The following is a 15641-nucleotide window of genomic DNA, read 5'->3' as shown; positions in this document are numbered from 1 at the left end:
GAAAGTTCACATCTTGGATCATCACAATTGTCTTCTGGCTCTGAAACATCTTCTTCCACCGCACATGCTCCCACGAGAGAGCCTGGGGTGTTTTGATGGGAATGTGACCTAAGTTTGACTCACCACACATGCTATACTCATCAGTAACATCTTTACACCTATCTAACTAAACACTGAAGAAATTGGAAAATTAGGCTATTTTTCTCAGATAGGGAAAGGGCTTCTGTAGATTCTTAATGTGTGGTATCTTTTCAAACAATACCCAACTCTACCCTTTATAGCGTTGAGCATGAAAGTTGAGTCTTGACCTTTGGCAGCAGTATTTATGACTTATAGCTTAACCTTAAAACACAACTTGCTCTGAACGCGTTGAACACACAATGACCTTTGAATACATAATCAGAATGGACATGGACATCGTTGTATAAGAAAGCCAGAAAGAAAGTTAACAAAAAAAAAATTTGTGGAAAGAGACACATGGATAATTATTTGACTCATTACAGTATTTCAAAAGAATTCAAGATTGACGTTTTGTACTCTGTTTCAGTGACTGGCTGTTGAGTCAAAGTCATTGTCAAAGGAAAATGGTGACTTGACGTGACACTTTGACATTTAAGGCTGTTTCAGTCACAGAAAATCCTCAGAAATCATTTTTTAGGTTTAACTCAAATATCTCCCGACGGGTTCTGTGGAAGGTATTTTTCTTTTGCAGTTGCATTTCCCCTTTATTTCAGTTTAACAGTTTTCAAACCCCTGAGTCATGAGCTCTAATATTAGTTTAGGAAGAGATTGATCAATAAAGTTTTGAAAATCTATCAAGAATAGATCCCCTTGTCACAATCATTTAAAGAGACGAGGTAAAAAATATTTGATTCCAACTTTATGAGCACCAGTATACTTAAGTGCTGCATGGTGATTTAATGCATGGATTAATGCAGCATGTATCATTCCTTGTACATATGTGATTAGTTTACACTAAATAGATCACCAGTTAACGGATGTTAATTCACACATTAATTGAAATGGGACCAAATTAGGTGGATTCCTCTTACATCCAAGTTTATTTCAGGACCATGCATTTGCTAAGTCTCTCTGATGGAAAAAAAAGCTTCATATTCCTATGAGAATATACCCAATGGTATTTTTGACACAATCAAGACATAGTGGGTGGAACATTCCTGTTCTTATGTTTGTGTGGTTGTTGACAGCAGTCTAATGTGTCATTTTTTTAAATTTATTTCTGCATATTTCTATATTTTACTACACTGGCCTCGACAAAAAATTTTATGTAAGAGGGATCCAGCGAATTTGGTTGCATATTAAAAAATACATGTAGTAACTGGGAATTAACATTCTTTAACTGATGACCTATTTGTCAATGGTGAGTAACAGGAACTCATGATAAATCCTGTGTTATTTCATGGATTTAAATCATCATGAGTCATGAATTTGTACCCTAAGGTGTTTTTATTTCTATTTGTATTAATTTAATTTTCATTATTTAATTTCCCTCCCTTAACTTGGCAGTACTTGGTAGAGAAAGAAAGAAAATCATGCTCAGGAGAGAGTGTAAGAGGAAGATGTGTGTTATCTTATTTGATTAAGTGTGAATGAATTCCAGTAAATGAGAAGCTAGTTACATATTTGGTATATGAGTTTCAATAAACACAGACACAAACCATCATTTAGCACTTCCTAAAGCTTTTTATCTGTCTACAGTTCAGCTTAACGCATGTGGAAGTTTTTTGACCTTTGAAATTGTAGTGAATAGACATTGTACTACTCTTTATCCGCAAAACCACAAGCACGCCCCCATACAGGTACAGTTTCCATATGAACAGTATAAAAATGACACTGATCTTGTTATCAAACCCTCTTTGACAGAAGCGCTGACATGCACATCATCACAATGGTGAGTACTCTGTAAAACATATGTATGGCTATGTAATGGTTATTGGTGCTTTAGAGGAATTATTCATGGAAATAATATGAAAATTACTCAAATTGTCATCAGATGTAGATTCTATATACTATTAGGTTTTATATATATTATAAAGTGATCAAAGTGTAAACTGACAGAATAAATACATTTCAAGAAAATATTTGGAGAGTCTAAATGAGTGAATTGAGAAATATTTGTGGCTTTTGTTTAGATATTGCTTTCTTGATATAATGGACAATATACCACAAATTCAAAGCTCTCTAATCAGGGACTTGTAGCAGACTGTGACATAATAAGGCAATATGACTCTGAGGAGTTACAGGTTGTCTTACAGAAGCAGGCACATTCAATCTTATTTGATCTCTGGGTTTAGAGTATCAACTGGAGTGCACTGATTGAAATCAATCTGGCAGATTTAAAGCATGTTAGAAAGAGTTTTATGACAAATGCTGTCCTCTACAGGCAGAGCCATCATCAGTCGCAGTGATCAAGATCTACACATCTCACAACATTAAATCACACACACGTTTACACTTCACTTATTCCTTGTTTGCACGGTATTGTTGTGATTCGCCCAAATGAGGCTAGAACAAACTCATCTATTGTCTCCAGTATCATTCTCAAATCACTGTGATATTCCTGTTTTTTTATGTGCATCGACATTTACAGGCCGCTTGTAGTACTGTATCTAATGCGTCATCCTTTTCAAAAAGCTATCACAGCAAAACTGCAAATGTAGAAATAAAAATAAAAACGTAACTAACAGTAGTCATGGTCCTCAGCTCCTCTTACCTGCACTGCTCCTGCTCTCTGTCGTCTCGGCGCTGGACTCCACTCCCACCTTCGAGCACCGAGACCGCTTCACTGGGGAAACCCTCATCTGTGACAAGTGTCCACCCGGCGAGCACATGGCCGCGTACTGCACAGCCTCCACGCCCACAAGCTGCGCGCCGTGCAGAGAGCAACACTTCACCGAATTTTGGAACTACCTGCCCAGGTGTTTGTACTGCCACACCTTCTGTACTGAGAACCAAGAGGTGGAGACGGAGTGCACGGCGACCAGAAACAGGATCTGTCGGTGCAAAGAGGGCTTCTATCTGACCGGTGACTTCTGCGTGAGACACACAGAATGCGGGCACGGACACGGTGTTCGTACGAACGGTATTTATCAGGAATAATAACCAAGTTTCTAATTTTACTTTTTCATTAATTTGCTTTTACCCTGGTGTTATATGCCGAAAGATTATTTAACATTTAAAACAATACCTGTTAATCATTTTCGCATGTGCATGTGCCTCCTGGGAATAAACACCAATGTTTAGAAATGAAAGAAAAACTATAATATAATAACTGACGCATCAATCAGCCAGCACTTAACATGAGTAGCAGACTTGAAAAAGGGATTTAAGATTAGTGCAAAGCCACGAAGTGCGTGGAAACTCTGTGAAAATGCGCGCGATCGGAGCCACAACATTGTTTTTCATTCACTGAAATGACCCCCGAATGCATTGTTGTTTCCTTTAGGCACGTCAAAAATGGACACTGTTTGTGAAAAATGTTCAGAGGGCTACTTCTCTGCCTCATCTTCTGCGCTGGAGACGTGCGTAAAACACCAGGAATGCACAAGCGGACAGATTGCGCTCCTCCCCGGCTCATTTACCCATGACACAATGTGTGGCTCCTGCGAAGATCTTGCAAATGGAGGTTTGTACTTTTACTGGGACAATTTGATTTTAACTGCCCAGCATTCAATTATAATATTTATGACAGAATGTTAAAGGGTAATTTGGTCAATCCTGGTTCTACAAATGACAACACAGTTTGAAATGAAAACTCACGTGGTAAAAAAAAATCTTTCTCAGGTGAGACACTCAGGGCTTTCCTCTCAGGATTCTTCAGTATGCACAGGATGCGTGTGGCAAAAATGAAGACTTTTGTTGCCAGGTGAGCGTCTGATTCCCTCTGTAAATCTGTAACACATCGTTGTACCTCCCTTCACTCAGACGCGAATAAAGCATCACCTCTCTCCAACAGGTACATTCATAAGTCAGAAAATAGGAGGCGCATCAACGGTACGACCCTGTCCAAACAGAGAGGACCTCTCACGGATGAAATCAGAGCGTGGCTGGCCCAGGCTCCAGAGGAGCAACTAAAAAAACTGCCACAGATGCTGAAAGATTCACAGCTCTGCTCCATGACAGAAAAACTAGAGAAGATGGTCAGTGACATTAAGAAGCAGAGCCCAAACTGCGTCTTACCATTCGTCGATGTTGAGGTGTAGACTGGCAGACAATGGTACACACAGCAAAGCACAACATATACCTCTTTCTCTTATTTTGCCCATTTGAAAACAAGTATTTGAACATGTTTGATTTGCATGTTGACTGAGAGTGCATCATTGCCTCACAGGTTGGCCTAGTGATGTTTCATAGATGTTTGTGTTGTATCTTAAACTTGGGTCAGACTGTTTACTTCCGACAAAGTCCGACACAGTGACTCACTGTTCATACTTTGAAAAAAAATGAATGTAAAAGAAAAGCTAAAACTAAAATAAATCATCACATAAATGTATGACGTTCTTTAAAATTGTATGATATCAAACTTAAAAATGTGTCACGCGCAGCAGCTAAATAAAGTTTATAGTATAATCTGTATTCTGAGCCTGGCTGTAATTTTACCAAATCACCACAGGATGTCGCCCTCCCCCCCTTTGGTCTCTTTGGTCGACTAACATATATGAATATACTGACATTTGACAACCCATAACTCAGTCATTCAACTCTTTATCATACATTTAAATACAGTATTCTTTAGGATACTTTTCCCTAATTCACATTCAAAGACCTTTTTTCTTTTTTAGACGCTGTCACTGTCCTAACGACACTGCACTGTCTCTTAGTGTGGGGTTGTCCACCCTTGTACAGGAATTACCATTAAAAGGCAGAAGTAGTAGACCCAAATCGATCTCACTCCTGTAACCAATCCGAATTCAGACCGAGGCTAGGACCTCCTTCCTCATTAACATATGGACCCAGAAATACAGAAGTATAGAAACACAATGTGGGAATCAAATGGATTTAAAACATTTAAGTCATGCTTGGATATCAACTTTTATACATCTATTCAAACATTAAATGATTTCCATAATTATTAATTGTTCAAATATTATATATTTTTTATTTATGCTGGCATTTATGTCATAATGTATTTATCTAATCATCCCTGTATTTATTTATTTATTTATTGATATGCTTCTGGTCGTTTATAGTTCTCCATATCCATCAAGCTTAAAGTAAGACAATTCGGCGTAGGAGGTTTCTTAATAAAAACATTTTAAGGTGGAGCAAAATATTTAAAAGTTGATGTCCAGAACGTTTTTAATCCCACATTTAATCACACATTGTTACAATGAATGTGTGTGCCCATTATGTCCACATTGACTGATGAACAGTTTCTGGTATTTTCAATAATTTATTGTTAATATTTATTTTCTTATTATTAAAAGGGCATTAGGGTGCCCCTTGTATCTGTAACATCCCATAATATGCACGGGCTCAGAGTGTATTTATACTTGGTAGTCGTGATGTCATAGTGACGCTATTAAGGCCTGTTCCTTGATGTATGTTATCCATTGGGACCAGTGATGTACAGTGACAACCATGGGATTAAACTGTACATTATTCATTTAAAATAAAATAAATAAATAAATAGCGACCGGTGGAACCTCGTCAAGGACCGCCAGAGGTCCCTGGTTCCCAGCTTGAGAAGCACCGTTCCCTGCTGTGCTCATTGATATCGGGGCTGACTCCACCACACCGCCCCCTCCTGCCACGCCACACCGTCCCCGGCATCGCATCGGCTCCCTGGCTGCCGCATCACCGAGCGGGGAGGGGCCCCGGTTTCCACGATTGGCTAGTAGCTGCTGTATTACCGACAGCTTTACGGTAGGGCCACGGAAAGAGAGGATGTACGCGAACGGTTCTCTCCTCTTCTCCCTGAAGCGCGGCTGGCGTTCAACATGATTTTAAGAAGACTTTAGCGGGTGTTTGTCCTTCTTTTTTCCCCCACCAGCATACAACCTCTGAACCTGTTCCAGCCGAAAGGAGATGCGCCCAGAGAAACGCGGGTACATTGTCCGGACAGCGCGACAGCAGGAGAAGAGCATGTAACCGGGAGAAAAGCACCCGGCGGCGGCGGCGGCGGCGGCACCACCTGACACTTCCCTCTCTCCGTCGCTCCTCGTTTCCTCTTAATCTGAGGCTTTGACTACACTCTTCTCGTTGTTTTGGATATTATCTTCAGCAAGATGAGCGAAGAAGTGTCAGAGGTCCCCAAAGAGCTCCTGGGTAAGAGCAGATCATTTGTAGCCATGTGTCCACACACACTGGAACAATCAGTCACAGTGTGCATGTGCTCCCTACTGGCTTCTGTAGTGTCCTTATTATATTCCATTCATACAACCCAGCCTACCTATTGTGGCCGGGACGGAATACAAAGCCATAATCTCCCACAGTGCTGATAGCATCCAGCCTATATCCATATGAAATCTTATTATGATGAATAGTAGCCCATCCCTTGCCTGAATACACAGTGAGATTACTAAAACGGCCACATTTTACATTAGATTACAATATTAACATGATTTTTATATCATGTTTTATCTGCAGTGATGCTTTAATGGGCCTATGTGCAGCATTGCTGTTGTCCTGTTGATGTAAGGTGGACTGCAGCCTATATGTGGAAGAAAAGCTAGATAGTTCACATGTGAGTTGCCAGACTGTCATCCCACATAACTCATAGGGTTATTCCGTGCCCACTCTCACATCTCTCACCTGGAGTTTTATCACTGGGCCCGTCCTCTCGGCTTAAGTCTACCATGTTTCTTGTGATTTATTTGCACCGATTGTGGACCTTAGGGGTCTCTTTGTTTGGCAAAGCTGCTCAGTTTGCTGACATCTCAGTGCAATGTTGGACAAGCACAAGCTCTTTCTCTCTCAATGTCCTGTGGACGCACACAAGCCTACAGTGTTCTGTTGGCTCCATTTTTTTTCTTAAAGACACTTCAAGAGTGCAGAGGCTTAAAGGAAAATGCTAGGTCGTGCAGTCACTTGGTCAGGCATGCATTCATCTACTGAGTCACAGAATCTTTCAGTCAGACACTTATTCATACATGTGTACATATTTGTGACCTCACACAGCTAGCATAGGTGTGTCTGTTTGATTGGGATTGTACAGTAGTTCAGAAGGAGCGGTCACTAGAAGACAAAATAAGTCTTTTTTTCAGTTTGATGTGGGAATTTAACCCCCTAATGTTAAACTGTACATAACATATAATCAGCTTTTAACCCGGTAACATCAAATATAAAAATGTATGCCCCCTTAGAAACTTTAGAGTGTATGTTCTCTTCATTGAAGCAATGCAGTGTTTACGCAGAGGAATATTCACTTCATACATATACACTTAATCATTTTCATAGCTGCACCTTTCCATCAACTGGGAAAATCCTGATGTCTTGTTCATCATTTTATACACATTCCCCAAAAATATACCACTAATATTCTGTAGGCATGCACCAGACATTTCGGGCCGCTTCCAATGCTTTTTTGGGATTTTTTTGTTTTGATTTTATTTAGTCCCCTGTCTGTGCCAGGGAAACAAATAAATCTTCATTGTAAAAAAAAAAACAGAACTGTTTTAAAGTCATTCAGCAGCCCTTCCTCAGTGTATCTGTGAAGAAGCACAAATTCAATCATACAAACAAGCTTTAATTTAACATTATTTCACATAAAAAAAGAGGATTTTTTTGAGTAACTGCTTCAAAAACTCTTTGAAACATAATTCAGCCTGCAGTCACTGCAACTGGTGAATGTCATCTTATTTGCAGATAGGCCGATTGCTGGCAAGAAAAAATATTCTAATTCCCTAATATTCTGTGCACTTTGGGATCTGAGTCCTCTGTTCTCTGTGAAGTATGTTGGGTTGTGATGTGCACATCTTTTTTTTTTCTAGCTCTCTATAGACAATCAAGGTAATCATGAGATCCAGAGAACTCGACAGTCCAGTGTCTATTATACAAATAAAAAAGATGAGTCCTGCGGACACACTGAACCCTAAATAGGACACATTCTGTGTTTTTGGACTGTAGATTGAGATTTCTTCCAGGACCACAAACACAGATTTCTTATGGTCCAACTTAGAGTCAGAAAGTTGTCTGTCTTCAACACCTTCAAGAATATCCCTGATTCATGCTGACTAATTTTCCTTACACTGTACACTTAATGTAAGGAATTTGGTTTGTCATGATCCTGTTGCCATGTGGTGTTGTCTGGATGAGTATATAACCAGCCATTGTTTGAAACATTCGCTGACCGGTGATTCAGCTCTAGCATCCAGCACTTACAAGGACTGTGAGCATGATGCTGCAGATGGAAACACCACAGACTGAGTTACAGAACATTTTGAGGAACTAACACAGAGCAGTGAGGTACACACATTCAGAAGCTGTTTGTGTGCTAACAAAATATTTGGAACGATGTCATTGGCATTTTCCTTTTAAGAGATAAGGCAAAGAGGTGACTCAGGTTACCCATCAACAAGCAGGTTTAAGTTACTGTTTTAGACATCCAAGGCGATGTCTTTACATGTCTTGTTTTGTCCAAAATCAAAAGATATTTGGTTTAATATTATCTAAAATAGAGAAGAGCAAGAAATCTCCATATTTGCCATTTTTGCATGTAAGATTACTTTAAGGGATTATCAAAATAGCTGCAGATGATTTTTCTGTCGATCAATTCACAAGTAAGTCAAGTAGTCAACTAATCGTTGCAGCTATACTATACTGCCCTACAAAGCCTAAATGCAGTAATGACAAGATCACTGATACATTTTTGCACAACTCTGGGCCTGGAAGTATGGAGGTTAGGATTGATTTGGACAAAAATTATTAAATGGTAAATTAAGAAACCATGATCCATCATCAATATGTCAAATATCCTTTTTTTGCCTAATCTTTTTTAAATAAGTATTATTTATTTTTATGAACTTATGTAAACACCTCCAAAATGTTTGCCATGAGCAACTCTCTATAGAGTAAAACCACAGATCTAGTCAATGACCTCATCAACACACCAATCTGGACATGTCGAGGGTCAGTGAATGGGAGACTGACTTTATAGGCTTGTGAATAGCTTGTTTGAGCTTTTTATGAGACCATAGGTCCTCTATTTCCACACCAGTCCCCACTGACATTCATCCAAGTGTGATCAAGTGCACATGCCTCAACTGCCAAATCTGAATTAAAATATCAGTTTTAATGAATGACCAGAAAGACTTTAATTAGTGTAGAAACCCACTATAGTGATATACCTGTATCTGGAAATGGTGCACATCAAGTTTATATAGAAAGGCTGGCACATGAAGCACTTTACTTTGCCTTAATTATTAGTTTCACTTTGATCTGTTGATGGTTTGAGGAAGCCTGTAGGCGAGGATACAGCCCTGATTCGCACACAGAATGAATCCCTCTCTGTCTCAGACACAATGTGCACACACTATCAGCCGCTGTGTGGTGGCTGAGTGAGGAGCGTGGAGCGGCGGCTGACCCAGTTCTGCCCTAACAGTGGAGGCTACCACTGGGTGGGAACAATCGATCCAACAGCAGAACATACACTCAGCATAGGCTACTGCAGTGTGTGTGTTTGTACTTTTTTTGTTTCATTGTACTTTTTATAGATTAACAAAATATATTAAAACAATGTTTATGATACCTGCAAAACTAATGACATTCTCATGAGCCTCGGTTATACTTTTTTTGTCCTAAGTGCTAATTAGCAAATGTTAGTAAATGTAGACCATGAACATGGCAAGCATTCTGCTTGCTAAGTACCAGCATGTAAACATTGCTGTTGCCATATATATATATATATATATATATATATATATATATATATAAATAGAAATAAAGCGGACGGCAAAATAAGTGAGTATTTTTTTTTCACAATCACACACAAATCTCTGTACTTAATGGCCCTCATTTATCAAACGAACGTACGGCAGAAAAACGTGCGTACGACCATTTCCTGGCAAACTTCGGCATTTATCAATTTGGACGTGAGCTGGAGCTACGATCAAATCTCACGTCACGTCTGAGATCGTGTACGTAAATTTGAGTATTTGCGGTGCAGCACAGCAAAATCTGGCTGATAATAATTAATAATAATAATAAATTAATAATAAACAAACCTCAGCTGTCATTAAGCATAAGCAGTCACATATTAAGAACAGATCAAAACGGATTCTTAGAACAAATAAAAAAAATAAAAAATTGTGGTTGGAGCAATTGATTGTACTCATGTGCGCCTGAAGTCACCATCCATGAATGATTACGCATTCATCAATCGCAAAAACTACCTCTCGATAAATGTACAGGTGATTTGTGATGCCAAGCTGTCGCTTTTAAACGTGGCCAGGTGGCCGGGGGACGACGACACGCGATTCTTTTATATTTCAAAACAGCTCGGCTCCAGCCCCCCGTGACCCCGACAGGAACAAGCGGTTGAAGATGAATTAATGAATGAATGTGTTGGCGCGCGGCTGCAGCAAGACGCACTGCAGAGCCAAAGTAGTTTTCACAGTCAGTGGCTAACCTCGATAAATTGCATTAAATCAAACAAGGTATCAGATGATCAGGGTCACAGTGGAGCGCTGCTTCGGGTTGACCGCCTTCGTTATTCTTTTCCATACAATGTTTTTATGGGCCCCTTTTATTCCACTCTTAAGACTGACAAAAAGCACATCTTTTTTTTGCTCCCTCTCGTATGTCAGGATGCCCATCTCTGTGTCGGAAAAGTTTCTTTTCTTATCAGCGTTTCTTCTCTCCGTGTTTGACCTCAGTGGGCGAGGCCTCCTAACCAGGAATATTTAGGGGTGTAACATATTCATGACGATCGAATTCAGCTGCCGCATTTATCAAGGTCCGCTCCCTCGTACGCTGAGATTGGTCCGATACAAATGTTTCATAAATCACACGTGGGTCCTTTCCTACGACCAATTCTGCGCTCAGATCTGCTCCCGTTTTCATGCAAGATTGATAAATGAGGGCCACTGTGTTGTTCACATGCTAATTTTAGAATGGCTGGATATCGGAGAACTCTGTGGTTCAGGCAGATGGAATAAATGAAGACGGGTCAATTTGTAACCAGAAGTGAATTGTGTCTTTCCACATACAATAAATGGAAAACCGAATGCGGTCTGGCTGCATCAGTCTGTTGTTTGATAAATGTCCTGAATGATTAATTGATTTTCAGAATTGTTTAATTCATTTTCTGTTGATCTAACTCATCTTTTCACTATGTCTGCGAGGACATGTTTGTTCTCACCACAGATGTGCTGTAATCTAGACACAAAGAATAAAATTATTATTATTATTATTAGAAGAGGGATCCATAATATGAAATGAAAACTGGAAGAAAGATCCTTCCTCCAGTGGTGTGTTACAACTGGACCATATACATGTTTCAACATATTTCTTTTCTAATCACCGGATATGGAGAATTATTCCCCTTGTGGCAGAAATGCACTGATCTGTGAAGTTTTGATCCAACGTGAGCTTTTGATTTAGATTGGATCTGTATTAGGCTATACCTTTTTGTAATGCATGATAAACCACTTGGCAGCAACTTTCTTATTCTTCTAATTCAAAGCCCAGATATGCAGATATTTCAAAGTTGGTGTCTCTCCCAATTTCATCCCCTCTCTCATCTTCTCTGTGTAGAGAGTGTGAGGGATGCTGTGGGAAGGAAGGTGAAGCTGTCGCTGAGGAGGAGAGTCAAACTGGAGATCAAAGGAGACAAGACTGAGAACAGAGTGTTGGTGAGTCGACTTCTGCTGCTGTCACACTACTTCTCCATTAAGGAGAGTCAAAGCTTTCTTTTACTCCCACATGTCTCTGATCTTGAAATGTACAGATTTAATTTAAGAATATCAAAACATCCCTGTTTTCATCTCTCGTCTTCAGCACTCGAAATAATTATTTTACCCGTCACAGTGAGCATCAATTCACTACATTGCCACTCTTGTCTTTTCATGTATACTTTGATTATGTGGTAATTTCCTGAAAATCAGTTGGAGAGATTGTGAGAAAGAGTACTAACATGACCCTGGACATCTCCTGTCTCATTTAGTCTGAGCGCTGGGCATAATGTCGTTATTGTTTCCAAAAAGCATTGTTATCTTTCAGCCCTGCTGTTCACATTCACTTAAAAATGCAGAGAGATTTCTTCCAGCACTTGAATCTTTTTAATCCATTAGAAGGTTTTTGTAAATGATTGCCAGCATGCTTCGCTGTATCTGGGTCATGTGATTTTCTCTGTGGGGTGTTACATGCATGCCAAAGTTTCAAGACTCCTGCGCTAATTGCACAAGATCTGAATAACTTATCATTTATTGCAGTTTGTTGAATCTGACTCAAAAGTCAGGCATGAAAATCACTCACCTTTTGGCGAAATTCGCCGTTTTGAAACCAAAATAGTTGAGTATTTTTTTTTTTTTGGGGGGGGCTATGGAAGAGCCTCAAACTTGTACTTTAGTCCAATAATTGAGTGAAAACCTCTGGTTAACAGGTTTGTTAATTTAACAAGGATTGTTTTTTGACAAAGTTGTTGCTTTGAGTTGGCCTATCATTTCTTGTTTTGATCAGCTGTTATACTGTTGCACTTTGAGGCCTATTTGAGTCTACTATTTATATTATTAAAATAAAGACAATATATGCGCTCCTATGTCCCTGTAGTGTTTTACAATATGCATTAATGTGACACTTTTATTTTCCGGCCCCTCATTTTGGATTATTTTCGTCAACCGGCCTCAATTCCAAATTAATTGAATGGCCCTGCTCTAATATATATTCATACTTTTCCCCTCAAAATGCATCAGCTATGGATTCAGAAAATTAGCCCTGTTTTTTTGCGTATATTTTTAACAGCCGTTACTGTTTGCAGTGTACGAAAGACAACAATCATTGGATTACTCTGATACTGAAGACAACTTCAAAATGTGATGATTCATAGGCAAGTTCTGCTTTTATAAGAAATGTCTTTTTGCTCTAATCTGAATGTGTCACTGTCAGTGTCTGAGCAGAGTCCATAAAGTCTGATTGGATCAGAAAGTCTCTGTGAATGAATCCGCACAGCATTTAATATGTGTAGCTGTGGGTGGAAATGGCAGGGGCTTTTTAGTTCTACAACTCTCAGAGGAACGACAAGCTTTTAGTTATACAGCTCTGTGTGGAATAGACCGACAAATTATGTCGAAGTGAAACTTTTAAAAGCTTTGTGAATAGAACAAGTTGATACTGTGTGACATGAACAGAATCAGCCAGACCCTCGGGCATGATGACACTGATATGGTTATTATTTTTTAACTTTACAGTGATATCCATACATTGTAGTTACTGCAGTAAATTCAATATGTCATCTATGGACCTAAGTAGGAAGAGAGGTGAGAGAGAGCTAGTTCCTCAGTTTCTTTAAGGTAATCATTCATTGGTGACGCATCACTACTGTTGGAATCTGGACCCATCAGTGGTATAATACACGAATAGGATAATTGTGACTACAGGATCATTGATACACATTCATTTGATAGATTTGATGTGAATGTGAAATGTGCTGCATTACATTTTCTCTGGTTCAATGAGGTGTTTATTTTAATCATTTTAAAACAGATTGTGTTTTTTTTATTTAATTTTTTTTTCACACAGTTATATGTACAGTAGTTTCAACTTTAGTTAGGTTGTTAACATCTGTGCTCAATGTATATTGTCAGTAACAGTCCATTACATTTTGTCACTTGTCAGTGGCATCATATCCCCTTTGTGCATGTGTCAGAGTTGTGCTTGTCTGCCAGAAACTTCATAAATCCAATTTTTATCCAGTTTTAAGACACATTTTTATGATACATTTTACAAATCTTGGTGTTTTGCTGCGGTTATGCTGCATTACAACTGTACAACTTGTGAGTCAGGCTTGTAGTAAGGACAGAATTGTAATAGGAACGTGTGTGTGTGTGTGTGTGTGTGTGGATTTAAGACGGTAACATATAGGGGACGGACTGGAAGTAGAGAGGTGAATGTTTGTCGATAAAGTTTACAAAAGTGCAAAAAATACAAAATGGTCAACACACATAGTGGCCTTTGACGTGACAAGATGGAGGCTTACTGCCAAAGAAGTCGCTAGAAACAATGAATCTAAATTCTTATGGAGTACAATTCTTTATAGAAAATTGCAGTATTTTTCTTTACTACTTCTTAACGTAACCTTTGGGAAACACGGTTACCCAACCTATATCAGGGGAAGCAGAGCGATCCTCCTAAAGCCTTTTAAATAAACTTGAATTTTACACAAATCTTTTCAAACTCTTCTCTAAATCCAATCTTAAGTCAACAGAAAGTGCCCTCCCCTCGGATTAGCTGCCAGAACAGCCGTAATTATGACAATAAGTAGTTAAGATAAGAACTTTGGCACAAAGGCAGCACATAAAAAAATCATATGGTCCAGTTAAGTGCTTGGTTTGAGGCTATCTCTCTTGACGTGGTTATGACAACAATGTCATCATGTGGGAGCTGGAAACAGAGGCTATAGTCGCACACACACACACGCACGCACACAATAAACAATGCAAAGAGGTGGGAGTCAGTACTAGGAAGTGAGGAATTCCAGTGGAGTTGTTCTGGTATTTGATCCAGACGCAGAGCATGAGAATGACTCTCAGTTTGTATCAACGCTCTGCTCGACCTGGCTGAACAAATAAACCTCTGTTTGTTGGTCTGCAAAAAATACATTGTGAGGGACTGATTATACAGGAAATGGCTCAGAGAGAAAACAAGCATATCATGTGAGCGTTACAGAATCTAATGTTAGACATATTTACAGATGTAAACAAATGTTGGCTGTAAAGTGAACCACAGTCTCAAGTGTGTCTGAGACTTGAATATAGATGAGGCAGCGAAATGTAAAAGGACCATTCCACTAGTTGAACAAGAATATCACTTTAACCGTCACAGAGGTGTAACTGTGAAACCAATCTCATCAATTTTTTTGTTTTCATTTCAAAATTTGGTGAATTGAAGAGAAAAAAATACAGAAAAAATTATGTTTTTGCTTGTAGTCTTTAAAAAATGTAAATGTAAATATTCCAGTAATCTGTACATCTGAACAGTTTTCACATAGTCACCCTGAAAAAGTCATATTCAATTAAAATGACACATATATCACTGAAAGACAGTACATCTTTTGTCATATATATTTGACCCTTGAAAGGACAAGACTATCCCTGTACAAGACCATTAAAAAGAACATTACAAAACAGTAAACAATGGTAGGACAACAAGAAACGTCATAATATAACAGGATACATGAAAATAAAAACTTACAAAAGTGATCATGCCTGAAATGAAATTTCAGTTGTGTGCTAATGACCCAGAGGATGTTTTACATCAAGTGTGCTCATGTGTTCATGTTTGAGAGGAGGAAAAGTATAAGCAGTACTGCTGTCTGTCAGAGGCTCATGGAGTAATATGTGTGACTGATAGGAGATAAAAAAGTGACTAATTTAATTGACTTTGTGACTGTGAGTGTAACACACACCTGTGGGTGTGACATTTAATCTGTGAACTTCAGACAATATTACTGTGGGAACAGTGTT

At 38.9% G+C, this 15641-nt stretch overlaps 2 protein-coding genes across 2 annotated transcripts in view; both read left to right on the top strand.

Moving 5' to 3' along the window:
- Positions 1 to 1887: 1887 nt before the first annotated feature.
- LOC310950025 (tumor necrosis factor receptor superfamily member 6B-like) lies at positions 1888 to 4512 on the top strand. Its single transcript, XM_083917689.1, has 5 exons — positions 1888 to 1912; positions 2725 to 3103; positions 3467 to 3646; positions 3805 to 3886; positions 3977 to 4512. The coding sequence occupies exons 1-5, from the start codon at positions 1895 to 1897 to the stop codon at positions 4221 to 4223; spliced, it is 906 nt and encodes a 301-aa protein (XP_083773815.1). The 5' UTR covers positions 1888 to 1894; the 3' UTR covers positions 4224 to 4512.
- Positions 4513 to 6067: 1555 nt separating this feature from the next.
- The window catches only part of LOC310950922 (F-actin-uncapping protein LRRC16A-like), a gene marked incomplete at its 3' end in the record, with an annotated part of 73184 nt that continues 63610 nt past the window's right edge, over positions 6068 to 15641 (top strand). Inside the window, exons 1-2 of the mRNA XM_083918953.1 lie at positions 6068 to 6288; positions 11716 to 11813. Coding sequence (XP_083775079.1) covers positions 6249 to 6288; positions 11716 to 11813 — 138 coding nt within the window. The 5' untranslated portion in view covers positions 6068 to 6248. The remainder of the gene's footprint in view (positions 6289 to 11715; positions 11814 to 15641) is intronic.

This window comes from Echiichthys vipera, assembly GCF_963691815.1.
Source record: "Echiichthys vipera genome assembly, chromosome: 8".
NCBI lineage: Eukaryota > Metazoa > Chordata > Actinopteri > Perciformes > Trachinidae > Echiichthys > Echiichthys vipera.
The sequence above is the reverse complement of the archived record's forward strand: the minus strand, read 5'-3'. Positions and strand labels throughout refer to the sequence as shown.

What these genes read in the sequence shown, in the direction of transcription:
- LOC310950025 (XM_083917689.1), top strand. An exon ending in ACACGGTGTTCGTACGAACG is followed by an intron (nt 3,104 to 3,466) that starts GTATTTATCAGG and finishes TGTTTCCTTTAG; the next exon opens with GCACGTCAAAAATGGACACT. An exon ending in CGAAGATCTTGCAAATGGAG is followed by an intron (nt 3,647 to 3,804) that starts GTTTGTACTTTT and finishes AATCTTTCTCAG; the next exon opens with GTGAGACACTCAGGGCTTTC.